This window comes from Trichosurus vulpecula, chromosome 5 (genome assembly GCF_011100635.1).
Source record: "Trichosurus vulpecula isolate mTriVul1 chromosome 5, mTriVul1.pri, whole genome shotgun sequence".
Classification (NCBI taxonomy): Eukaryota; Metazoa; Chordata; class Mammalia; order Diprotodontia; family Phalangeridae; genus Trichosurus; species Trichosurus vulpecula.
In genome coordinates, this window is record NC_050577.1 from 49,137,479 (window position 1) to 49,149,872 (window position 12,394).

At 37.3% G+C, this 12,394-nt stretch overlaps 1 protein-coding gene across 1 annotated transcript in view; it reads right to left on the bottom strand.

Annotated features, from left to right (window-relative positions):
* The window catches only part of AKAP9 (A-kinase anchoring protein 9), a 175,197-nt gene that overhangs the window by 86,435 nt on the left and 76,368 nt on the right, over positions 1-12,394 (bottom strand). Inside the window, exons 13-17 of the mRNA XM_036759124.1 lie at positions 11,871-11,988; positions 11,111-11,309; positions 6,393-6,489; positions 4,416-4,508; positions 79-420 (exon numbers count right to left, since the gene is read on the bottom strand). Of these exons, the coding sequence (XP_036615019.1) occupies positions 79-420; positions 4,416-4,508; positions 6,393-6,489; positions 11,111-11,309; positions 11,871-11,988 (849 nt within the window). The remainder of the gene's footprint in view (positions 1-78; positions 421-4,415; positions 4,509-6,392; positions 6,490-11,110; positions 11,310-11,870; positions 11,989-12,394) is intronic.

A 12,394-nucleotide genomic window follows, 5' to 3' on the forward strand; every position in this document is an offset into this window, starting at 1 on the left:
GAAAGGAATCCAAACAAAAACAGAAATACTAAAAACAAAAGATGATTTCTTTTTACACTTAAGGATGCATGTACTCACATGTTCTGTAAAAAGAAACTCTCTGTTTGGGGAGAAAATTTCTCTTGAAAAATCTAGCTCTTGGTCTTTCAATTCAAATGTGCTTTCAAGATGATTACTATTGGATAAAAGAATTTCCTTGGACTCTTCTTCGCTCAACTCTTTGCTAAGTGGTTTTAGTTCTTTAAATTTCATTTCTTCTGCCTCAAAAGCCTGTGTGCTAAACTCATTCTGAGGATGTTTCATATCAGTTGCAAAGGGTTCTTTTTGTTGACAGGCATTGTCAACATTGTCCTCCTTTTGTCTAGAAAGTCTTGCTATTTCACTCTGCTGAGCAAATGCTATGCTCATTGACACAATGACCTGCAGAAGATTTAAAAGAACCATTTAGAGACATAAAGCATGGCAGCAGCTTCAGAGATTATCATCTGAAACAATCTTCAAGAAAACTTTTAATTAAAATTAAGTCCAAAAGTAAACTAGTGAAGTTGCAAAGATGATTTATATTTTCAACAGTAAATCCAAAATCAAAACAGTAATTTTATTGCTCCTCTTATATGATTAAATTTTAATTACTTGATTGGCTATGATAAAGCTAAATGTAGTTAATTTTGCATTAACTCCAGTAATTTCCAGCAAAGGTTAAAAGAAATCATTTGAAATGTGCTAATTTTCAGGGAAACTTGAGAGGTCTTGTACAGAAGGAAGAGCAGATCTAAGAGAAAAAGGAGCACAATGACCATGATAATGTAAAGGGAAAATAATACTGAAAGATCAGAAGGCTGGTGAATGACTCTAAAGAACTAGAAGTGAAGCATGTCTGCCTCCTGTTGGTGGAGAGGTTGGCAGTGAAGCAGGCGTGTGGGTGGCCTATCCAACCAGGACAATGTATTTGCTTTACAGAAGAGTTTCATGGGGAGAAGGGAGGGAGGCAGGGAGAAGAGCAAGAAGGGTGGAGAGAATAAAGGGGAATCATTTGGAAGTAAAAACAAGTATCAATAAACTAAAAAAAAATTTTTGCTAACTTCATTATATAATATAAATATATCTATATAATATATAAATAATATGTTATTAACATATTATATATTATTAATATATTACATATAATGCATATTATATGTAATATATAAAATGTATATTTTATATATATCTTCTTGGACTAAAATTGATTTGAGACTTACTCATATGTGACAATTTAAAGGTACAGAAATAAACATTTATAGAACTAATGAGAATTTTGTATTTATATTACTTCATTGAAATAAGTTAAGACTCAGTTGGTTTTGTGATATTGTAGTAATATTGTTACATATAGTGATCATGTTTTAAACTATCTCCACACTGTGCACATGTATGTATTCTGCCAAAACCAAATGTTAAGTAAAATGTTTTGATGACTATACTTCAGAATTAGAGAATACTGACCAGAAACCAATACTGTTAGTTTTTACATTTAACATTCCTTTGACAAAGGACAAACCTGGAGGGGAACAAAGTGATTTACAAAAGGCAATGAGAAAGGAAAATAAAATACTGTCTTCTCCCCCCTCTAAATATGCTTTGACATTCCCTAACTCTTGAACACTTCCATAAAGTAGTTTCTTTTTCTTTAGCCTTTTTTTCTGAATGAGAGGCAGTGTGGTGTAATGGAAAGAGACAGCAAGACCTGGGTTCAAATTCCACCTCTGGCATATGATATGGTGCAAATCACTTAATATCTCAAGGTCCCAGGTAACTTTTTAAGAATTTAATCACACAACAGGTGCTGACCTGCAATGACAGAGGGAGTTTTCTCTCCGTATCAAGGAAATCTTGGCTTCTGTCTATTTTTGGGAATGACTAGCCAACATTTTGATATAAAATGAAAAAATGTCATTATAGGTATACAGGTCTTAGAGTTACTATTCTTTTTACCTTCAGCAAATACAGCTGATATTTGCAGGTCTGACCAAAAAACCAAAAGAATTTATCCTATGCCTCTGATTATGGTATCGTGGTTAACAAAAGTAGAAATGCAATTTCAAAACCATTTGTTAAGGGAAAAATAAGTTATTAAAAGATGAACATTTTAAATAACTTTTCAAGAAGGTAACAACATAATTAAAGGAACAAGTGTTAGTGAAACATAAGCTACATTTATCTTTATAGTAGCTAGATATATAAAGACTGAACTAGACAGACATTCATTTTTTTACTTTTTTTATATTTTTTCTTTTTCTTTTTAGTTTGCAACACACGGTTCTACATAATTTTGAGTTCCAGACATATTCATTTTTAAGAGGAAGGCAATACAATTAAGACTTTAAGTCTCTGTTCTATAGTTAAACAAACTCCTGTAATAAAGTCTGTATCTTAGGGCATTTTGTTGCTTTTAGAATTCAGTTTTTTTGCATGTCCAATAAAATCAAGCTTAATTAAACCCTTCAGAGGCACATTTAAGACTTTTCCTTGACTCATGCAGCAACATGAGTGGGTAAGAAATGATCTGTTAGGCTTAGGGTTGTCTGAATGAATTTATCTTTTACAAGTTAGTGGTAAATGGTGGGGGAGAAGGGTTATGCCAATGTATTACTATATACTGGTGTATGTCATTATGTAACTCTGCTGGTCATTACAGCTCAGCACCTCAACAGCCTAAGACCATCTGCCAACGACATTTCTGCAACTGTAGCAGGCAGGTAAAAGGGCTAAGAAGTGAGAGAGAGCTATGCACATAGGTTAACAAGTAGTGTCTAGTAATGTGTAAGCAATGAGTAGTTGGTTTAGCAAACAATTTGAATTGGCATGTCAGTCTTTGGCAATGTATCTCAAGGGCTTATCTGTGAGCTGAACTAAATTCTAAAGCCCTGAAATTAAACAAGTAGAGTTCCCAATAATTTTGGGAGAAAATGTCCTTTAGCAGAGCAGAAATGTGAAAAAGCAGAGGATGAAATGTATATAAGCAGATTTTGAATAATGGCAGCTAAGATAAAAGAGATTCTGATAAACTATCTTAGCACCAATCTATCAAGCCACCCTATTATGTTCTATATCTTAGATCAGTGATGTGGAACCTGCAGCCTTGAGGACACATGTGGCCCTCTAGATCCTCAAGCGCAGCCCTCTGACTAAATCCAAACTTCACAGAACAAATCCCCTTAATAAAAGGATTTGTTCTGTAAAACTTGGACTCAGTCAAAAGGCTGCACCAAGGACTGAGAAGGCCACATATGGTCTCAAGGCTGCAGGTTCCCCACCCCTGCCTTAAATGTTATTGGACTCTGGTTATTTTGATAACTGTCAATTACCTAGATGCTCTAATACTGAGAGAAGTTACAGCCAGAATTTAAGGAGAGGACAACACCCTTAGTAACTCTTTCTCTCAAGTTACGTGCTGGCCAGAAGATAGCAAATGAAGGTCTAGAATGCTCCAAAGAAGTATGCATATGTCGTATCTCACAGCAGAACAAGAGCTCTTTGTGGAAAGAAAACCTCTTTTGTATCCCTGTTACCTAGTACAGTGTTTTTGCATATGGTAGGTGCATAGTAAAATCCTTGGTGAAATGATTTGTTACTCAGAATTCTGGTCAGGGCAAATCAGGAACATGATTCCCTGTCTGGTTATATCTTATCAGCAAAAGTATCCAACGAGGACTTTGCCATTTAAATTATCTTCCTATAAAATCAAGATCATCTAAGTGATAATACATACATACATGTATTTACATGTTCACGAGTCCCTTGAGATATGAGATCTCTGATAGTGAGGTCAAAGTTACATACTCAATTTCTGCCAAGGATTCACCATGTTCAATGGTACAGGCAGGACCCCTAACCCGTAAGACCGATGGTGCTAAAGAAGTACAGATGGAAAGGACTGTGTGACTCTGTCTCCACTACTGAAGAAACAGCAAATCAACTCAGCCCAATTAATGATAGTTACCAGTGTCGTCTTCATACATAGAGTATGTTATTAAAGTTGTGGCCACAGAAAAGGCAATGGAGAAACACAGGCATGGGATAAGCAAGGGACAGCCTGTGTGCTCCACTGGTATTCATGAAATGTCAGGAGAAAGGCCCATCACATGCTTGGGGAACACGGGCAAGGGCAATGTAGGATAAGAAGGTCTAGACAAGCTTGTGACCTGTACCTTTTAAGGGAGTACCCACATTAATCTCCATCAAAGTATTAAAGGGAGGCACTGGATATGTAACATATTGTTGTAAGAAACTGACAATTTGGAAACGGTCCTTATGTAAATTCAATCAACAAACAAATATTAATTTGAAGTGATGATACTAATTTCAGTAAAATTTATGTAGTCTGGGCTTTCAAAGTCATAAAAAAGTTTTAACTGAAAAAACCATAAACTAACCTTAGCCACTTCTTCTTCTAACCTTTCTTGGTGCTGTTTTTCTAATAACTGAACAACATCCATTTCTTCTTTCATTGCAGTTTCATTAGTAAACTAAAAGAAAGAAACAAAATATGACATTTATATCTTATTTATGTATTGCTTGTTATAAAAAAGAATCTTGCCTTAGTTAGGAATACCTGAAAAATTCTATACATTGTACTCTTGAGAATAAACTCTAGGTTCATCTCAACCTCAGGAGGTATAAAACGGAGCCTCACCACCTTTTCTTGACCTCCTCTAAAAATTGGTCTGGCTTCTCCCTAAACTACCCTGTCTCTGTCAGCATCACTACTTTCCTTTTGAACTACAGGTTCACAAGCTTAGTCATCTTCTGACTTCTCCCTTAATTTCATCCTGCATCTGTGGTGTTATCATGTTCTTTCTTTGAAATGTCTCTTCGCTCTGTGCCTTCTTTTCTATTTCCACCATTACTATCCTAGTTCAATCCCTAATGATCCCATACTCACAAGCGCCTTCTGACTGGGCTCCCTCCTTCCATCCCCGCCCTATCCAATCCATCCTGTACATCGCCAGATCAATTTTACCTTAGTCATCATATCACTACCTAGCTCAAAAGCCTCTACACACTGCCTAATGGATGGTAAAGGATATTCCTTAGTGGATCATTTGAAGCCCTCCATATCTATTCATGCTTAGTAAGCAGCAAGTATTTACCGAAATTTAGAGAAAGAAGAACTGAGGCACAGTCCAGTGCACAGGAGGAGAGTCAGGTTAGTGCAGCCCCAGGGCTCAGGACAGTGGCCTGAGCACTGCAGGTACTAAATATATTTGTTAAATTAAAAACTAGTTATTTCCCCACCTCTGAACCCACCATGCTTAGTCTATTCCTAATTTTTTCTCATTCTCCTCTTCCCCTCATTCCCTGGTTACCCCAGTGCTGTCTATACCCAGTCCCATTTCCTCAATGGGAACTTTTTCTCTCTCTATGAAGTTCTCCCTGACTGATAAAAATCACCGCTGGTCTCCCTTTTCCATAACTCCGATAATAATTACGATCTCTTGATGGCACTTAATATATCACCCCGTATTGTTATTTAACTGTTTCATATGTGTGTCAACCACCTCCAGGGGACATCCGCTATATTTCATAGAGTACCATGTACTTAATAAAATACATGATTAATGAATAAATGCCAACTGCCTTAATTTCCCCAAGTATCAGATGTAGTGATATTATCAGTAATATGGTCTAACAAAGTACTGGATATTCTTCCCTCTAGCCTTGGAAAATGTTCCTGTTTAAGAGTATAAATCTTGACCAGCACTCCAGAGAGTATGCTTTGATCTTTAATATTACCACAAAGTCAGCTATCTTTTGCCCTTCTCCAAATGTATAGGTTATAGGACCATATTAGTTTTGAGCATTTTTTTTAGTGAAAGTAATTTTAGTTTGGGGAAAATCTAAGACCTATTTTGAATCTGATCTGATCTACTGTAGAAGTCATGAGGGTTTCTGAAGTCCAGGGATGCCTGGATTTAGCCTTGAGAAATGAGTGGAAAAGCAATATTTGCCTTAGGTGTACAACCTGATATACCTGACTGAAGCCAGAACTAATTCTGAGGATGTATAAAGATCATATTCAGACCTTCTTAAATACCTTCCAATTTCTTTAGTCATAAATTCTACACCATTAGCATGAACTAAGTTAAAAACAGTTTTCTAATCAATAGATGCATCATGAATTACAATATTTAATTCTCTATCATGATCATTTTTCAGCGACTATTTCTTAAGACTATAGCAACTCTCAAAGAGCAATTATTAGGTTAGAGAAGAGATGCAAACTGTGTCAGTACTTAAAGAGTTCCCACACTGATGAAATTTAATTTCCCTGAAGTATTACAATAAGCCACAGACCAGAAAGTAAATGACTTTAAAAGTACTCAACTCAGGTGACAGTAAAAATATAATACCTTCGCTGAACCATCTTCAGTCTTTTGAAGACTACTTTCGATATATTTTGTTTTCAGCACAACATGATCAATATTTGTCAGTGATTCAGTGAATAAGCTATAATACAAATGAGAAAAAGTGGTTCAAAATAATGGAATTTTAGATTATTTAGTTTGAAAATCTAATATACATGAAAAATAGATACATGAAAATGATTAAGAAATCCCTAAAAGATAAATATAAAATTAATTTGCATTTAATGCTGGTTTTGTTTAATTCAGCAGGTAAAAAAATAAAAGCTGTGAAATACCAGTTATTAACAGAGCATTTTAAATATGCTATAATAGGATTCTATCCAGTTTTACAGATCCATTTAAAAAATGTTTATTTGAGTCATAAAACTGAGGGAATATAAAGAGGGAACAGAGAAGATTAGTTAGAATTCTGATTTTCTTTTTGCCACTTAAATTTCCCACTGACACTTCCCTTCCTTTTTGTTGGCTTTTATTTTTAAAACTAAATTTTATCAACACTCCTAATTTTTATATTGTAATCATTTCTGTAAATACCTGTTTTCTCCTCTAATCTTCCCTCTCCTGACCCTCTAGAGTAAGTGAACCTCCACCTTAACAAAGAAAAGCCATGTTGTGATACAGAAGAAAGAGGCTTGAGTCCAAAGACCTTGGCTCCAATTCCAAGCCTGCCACCTGTGTGATGTGTGACCATGGACACCGAGCCTTTCTGGGCCTATGGCTCAGGCGGGCTAGACTATGTAGATTCTGAGATCCCTTGTAGCCCAAGCTCTAGGATTCTGTGATCTTCTGACAATGCATACAACACTCAGCCCTATTCCCCAAGGTTCTCCTACAATGAGGGAAGGGCTACAGTTCATGACCCATTCTTTTGGACTTTCCTATTCACACTGTCAGACAACTGTTTCGATAGCGTTCTGCTTATGTCACTCTCATCATGCCATACAAAACACTTTTCTGAAGTCTTCATAGTCACCATTTCTCCTCACACACTAATATATTCAATCAGATTCATTTCCAGTTTGTTCAGTCATCTACCAATGGGCACTTACTCTTTTTCCAGGTCTTTATTATCACAAAAAGTGCTGCTACGAATATTCTGGGGACTTTTGTTTCTGCTGTTTTTCCTTAATGGGCTATATGCCCAGTAATGGGTCAAAGGGTATGAATGTTGTGGCCACTTTTCTGCGTAATTCCAAACTGCGTTACATAGGAAACAACTGCACTAATTCTCTGCTCTATCAACAATGTCTGAGGGTACCTAGCTTTCCACAGCAACTTCAATGTAAGAGCCTATTACTTGTTACTTTTATTTTTGTTACTATTATTTTGTTACTTTTACTCGTTACTATTATTTTTCACATCTACTGACTTGCAGGGTTGTCAGGTAAAACCTCGGAATTGTTGTAACTTGCATTTCTCTTACTCTTAGTGATTTGGAGCATGTTTCATGCACTCTCACGTTCTGTATAATGCTCTTAGGAATGCTGTATTATCTTTTGCTGCTCCTCCTCTTCTTTTTCCTCCAAGCTTCTTTTATTTAGAACACCACAGATTGAGAATTGGAAGGGATCACAGAAGCCATCAGCATCCAACCCCATTATTTAACAGAAGAAAGTGAAGTACAGACTCCAGGGCTCCATCCAATAGGTCACTATTCCGCTACAAAGTAGTCCCATCCTTGCCTCACAATAACAGTGGTTTTTAACAGAACAAGATGGCAGAAATGGCCAATAGATCCTGAAGTCATGTCTTCTCTGAGAAACCAAATAATTGTATGAAATTTCTTTTGTCATTACTTGGGATTTAAACACCTTTTAAAGCCTCTCTTCTCTCAACAATGAGAGGGAATGTGGCATGGTTGGGCTGAGCTAGTCCCAGAGCCAAGGAAAATGGGCTCAAGTACTGCTTCTGACCTATATTAGCTTGTGTAAGCTGTAGGCAGAAGACTCTACAGGTGCAGAGAAGATGTTGACCTGTACTACTGATGGAGTGCAGGCCCATCCCATCTTACTCAAAGTGCTTTAGAGACTATAAAGCACTACAGAACACTTATTACTATTACGGATATTATAAGTAATACACCTTTCACTTAGAAACCATAAAGCACTACATAAAGCATATTATTATTACACATCTTTCACACCTCTCTTCACCTCAACATGCCATTTAAAAAAATTCATGCCCTCATTCTTCTCTACAGTCATGACAAAGAAGTATTTCTCTTCTCAAAAGTTAGTCCTCAAAATAAAAATTCAAATAATTATTTTTTATAAGTCACTTACTACTTGTGAACTGGAACACGCTCCTTTCCTGACTTTTCTAGGCTCTTACTTGAACAATTTCTCTCCCTCTCTTTCTAGCATCTTGACTCTTTCTCTTTCCATAGTCACTCTCCTATTTTAAAACACACACAGGTCTCTTCTAACTTAATCAAGAAGTGTTATCAGATGCCTACTCTGAGTTAGGCACTGCACTCGGTGCTGTGGATGTAAGATTAAAATGAAACAGACTCTACTCTTGCAGAGCCTTCATTTTAACAGTCAATCAATAACTTTTAAAAGAATAGGTTCAGTCCAGTGGTACAAGTGGAAGCCAGTTTACAAGAAGTAGAGAAATGAATGAGTGATAAGAACGAGTGCAGATGGTAGAGAAAAGGAGGAAAAATCAGACAATTAAAATGTTTAAGGCTGGGAGAGAACTAAAGACCTATTTAGACAGCTGGGAAGTTAAGATAAGCAGAGCCTGGAGATGAGAGAAGGACAGGAATAACAGAAGGGGCAAGTTCCTAGATGGCCCAGGAAAAGATGGGAAAAATAGCTTCTGTCAAAAAGGGTCACTGCACAGCAGTGAGGGAACGCCTTGCTGAAATCAGAGGACAGGAGTGTGTAGTTAAGGGCCCAGTCCAAGTGGGTCTGGGGTTTTCTCCACAAGTGGGAAGGACCTCAAGTGCTGGAGTCAAGAAAATGGATAATGAGAATGATTCAGAGCTAAGCAACTGACAGAGTAGAAGGGGAAGAGACTTAAGTCAGTGTCATTCTCAAAACGGGAGACAAGGGAAGAATTCTTGAAGGAGATAGGATGTTAGACATGGACTTGACACAGCCTTTAAAACATGGGGAGGAATCCCAGAGGCAAGGAAGGGAAAGGGAGACATTGCAGGTATAGGAAGGCCTGCAGATGGAGAAGCCTAGGGCTCCTTCAGGGGAACCCAAGGAGGACATTTCTGCAGAAATGTAGAATAGAGGTGAGGAACAGGAAGGAAAGTGGTATGAAAGGCCAGAAAGGAAAGGAGGTACTAGACTGGGAAATACCTTGAATGCCAGGTAAAGGCTCTGAACTGTACCTAGAAGGCAAGAGGGAGCTGCTGGAGATTTCTAAGCAGAAAAATGACACAGCCATCCTGACAGCAGTGAGGAAGGCTGACTGCAAGGGGCCAGACAGAAGAGAAAGGAAGAAGAAGCTTTTACAATAGCCTAGCCTGGATACTAATGAGGAAGAGTAGTGGCAATGGGAATAGGGAGGACAGAATAAGTGACAAAGATGTCATGAAGGTAGAATGAACAGGGCTGAGCATAACTCGTTGTCATGTCACGTGGTTGAACTCAAATCTATACTGGACACTCCTCAACCAGATTACAGACCTTAAGCAACTTCTAGATTCCTTTACAGTGCCCAGAACAGGGCTCACTAAATACATACTACCTGACTGAACTCATCTAGCACACTTAAAACGATCAGTATCTTTGTAAAGCAAAAATATCAGTAACTGCTAAAACCAGATTTTTTAGATTATAACGACTTTTGGCCACATAAAAAGATGTAGACTTTTCACTAAATTTACCTGCCATGTTACACCACTTTTCAAGAACTTTCTGCTGGCTTGTATTTTTTCTTAAGTCATCTGTTTTTGTGGCTTTTGCTAGGTAACAAATTATTTGCTGAAATATCAGAGTAGAGATACCATATTTCCCCATGTATAAGACGCACCCCTTTTTGAAAAATCTGGGGTTTAAAAACTGGGTGCATCTTACACAGTGGTTGTAGATTTTTTTACTTACATTTCCCGCTTTTTCACACTTATTGTCTTTGCACTCATTGTTTCACATTTGTTACCAGTATATTAGGTTACATTTTGCCATGTTCTGCCCAGAAATGGCTCAGAAAAGATTTTCGTACAGTGTTGAATTCAAGTTAAAAGTGATCTAGTTTGCAAAAGTGAATGGAAATAGTGCTGCTGAAAGTAAGTTTGGATCTCCTCCAACTGAGAAAACAATCTGAGACTGGCCACGGGAAGAAGAAACCCTACTGAAAATGCCACGGCAGAAGAAGGCCATGAGAGGCAAGTCAGCAAAATGGTCTGATTTAGAGAGGGAATTGAAGATATGGATTGAAGAGCAAACGGCAATTGGAATTCCTGTGGCCACAAAGATGGTTCAGCAAGAGGCAAGAAGAATTGCTGATGAAAAAGAAGTTACTGATTTCAAAGGAGGACACAATTGGTGCTTCAGGTTCATGAAACGGAATGGACTGAGCATGCGTACATGCACCAGACTTGCCCAAAAGATGCCTGAAAGCTATGAGCAGATGAATAAAACTTGAGTTCAATAACTTTATGTAATACAATTTTTTTTTCAAATTTCTGGCCCCAAAATTAAGATGCATCTTATACATGGGAGCATCTCATACATGGGGAAATACGGTACCTTGGCTGAAGAACGGATTCTTTGACAAGCAGAAGCTCCTCTTGCAAATGGAGGCTCTCTGGAGGGTCCTTTACTCCAATTTCTTTCAACTGTGGCTGGAAATTACATGGAAGGTGTTCTTGTTCTTGAGTGTCTTGTGCTTCAAGCTGATTTTTCATCTGTCCCATGCCTTCTAAAGGAGGCAAACTGCCTGTAAGATCTGAAGCCAGGAAAAATAAGGATTAAGAATTCTTCAACATTTTTTTTTGAGGGGAGAGGGCAGGGCAATTGGAGTTAGGTGACTTGCCCAAGGTCACACAGCTAGTAAGTGTGTCAAGTGTCTAAGGCCAGATTTGAACTCAGGTCCTCCTGACTCCAGGGCTGGTGCTCTACTCACTGCACCACCTGGATGCCCCAATTCTTCAACATTTTGACACAATGTATGGAATTAATACACATGGAAAATATTATCACTGCCAAATTTTAATTCAAATTTCTAATTGTAATCACCACAAATTTTTTTTCATAGATATTCAATTTTCTCTGACTTTAAAAGTCAAAATTATTTTTAGGTGTTAATATTAGGGTTAAATATAAAATTACTAATGTAAACAAGTAAACATTAGTAGTATAGACCAAGATTATTTCATCTAAACTTATAGTTGCAATGGTCTCTATATATTTAAAGCAATTTATCTCTATTTAACCTAATTAGGACAAGTGTTGATTACATATTTTATAAAAAACAAAAACAAAAAACATTTATGAATTCAAAATTTACCAATATCTTTTGTCTGAGAAGAGACTGAGAAACACTTTGCTTTCATTATCTTGAGATCAGTCATTTCCTCCTCTTTTGTAAATTCAAGTTTTGCATTTTCTGCCTGTTGTTCTTGAATCTATTGAAAATATTAAGAGAAAAAAAATTCACTGCCACTCATGCATTAATACAAGATTTAATATTACTTCTTGGATTCTTTGTCCCTTCTCTAATATTCCTAAAAGCTCTGAGGAGATGTTCCAGCTACTTTCCCATGGATGCACCTTAGCCCCTATCTGTTAACAGGATGCCTGTTTTCTTCTGCCTCTGCTCCTGGAGACATGTCAATGCAGCAGAAAGTTAAAGTGGCTCTGCACTCAAAAGACCTGGGTTACATGCTGTCACTGATGCTGACTATCTGTGTGACCTTAACTAAGTCACTTACCATCCCATCCAATAGTCTCTGTTTCCTCATCTGTGCAATGAGACAATTGGACTAGTGGCCTCTGAGGTCTCTTCCAGCTCTCCACCTATTACCCTATTCC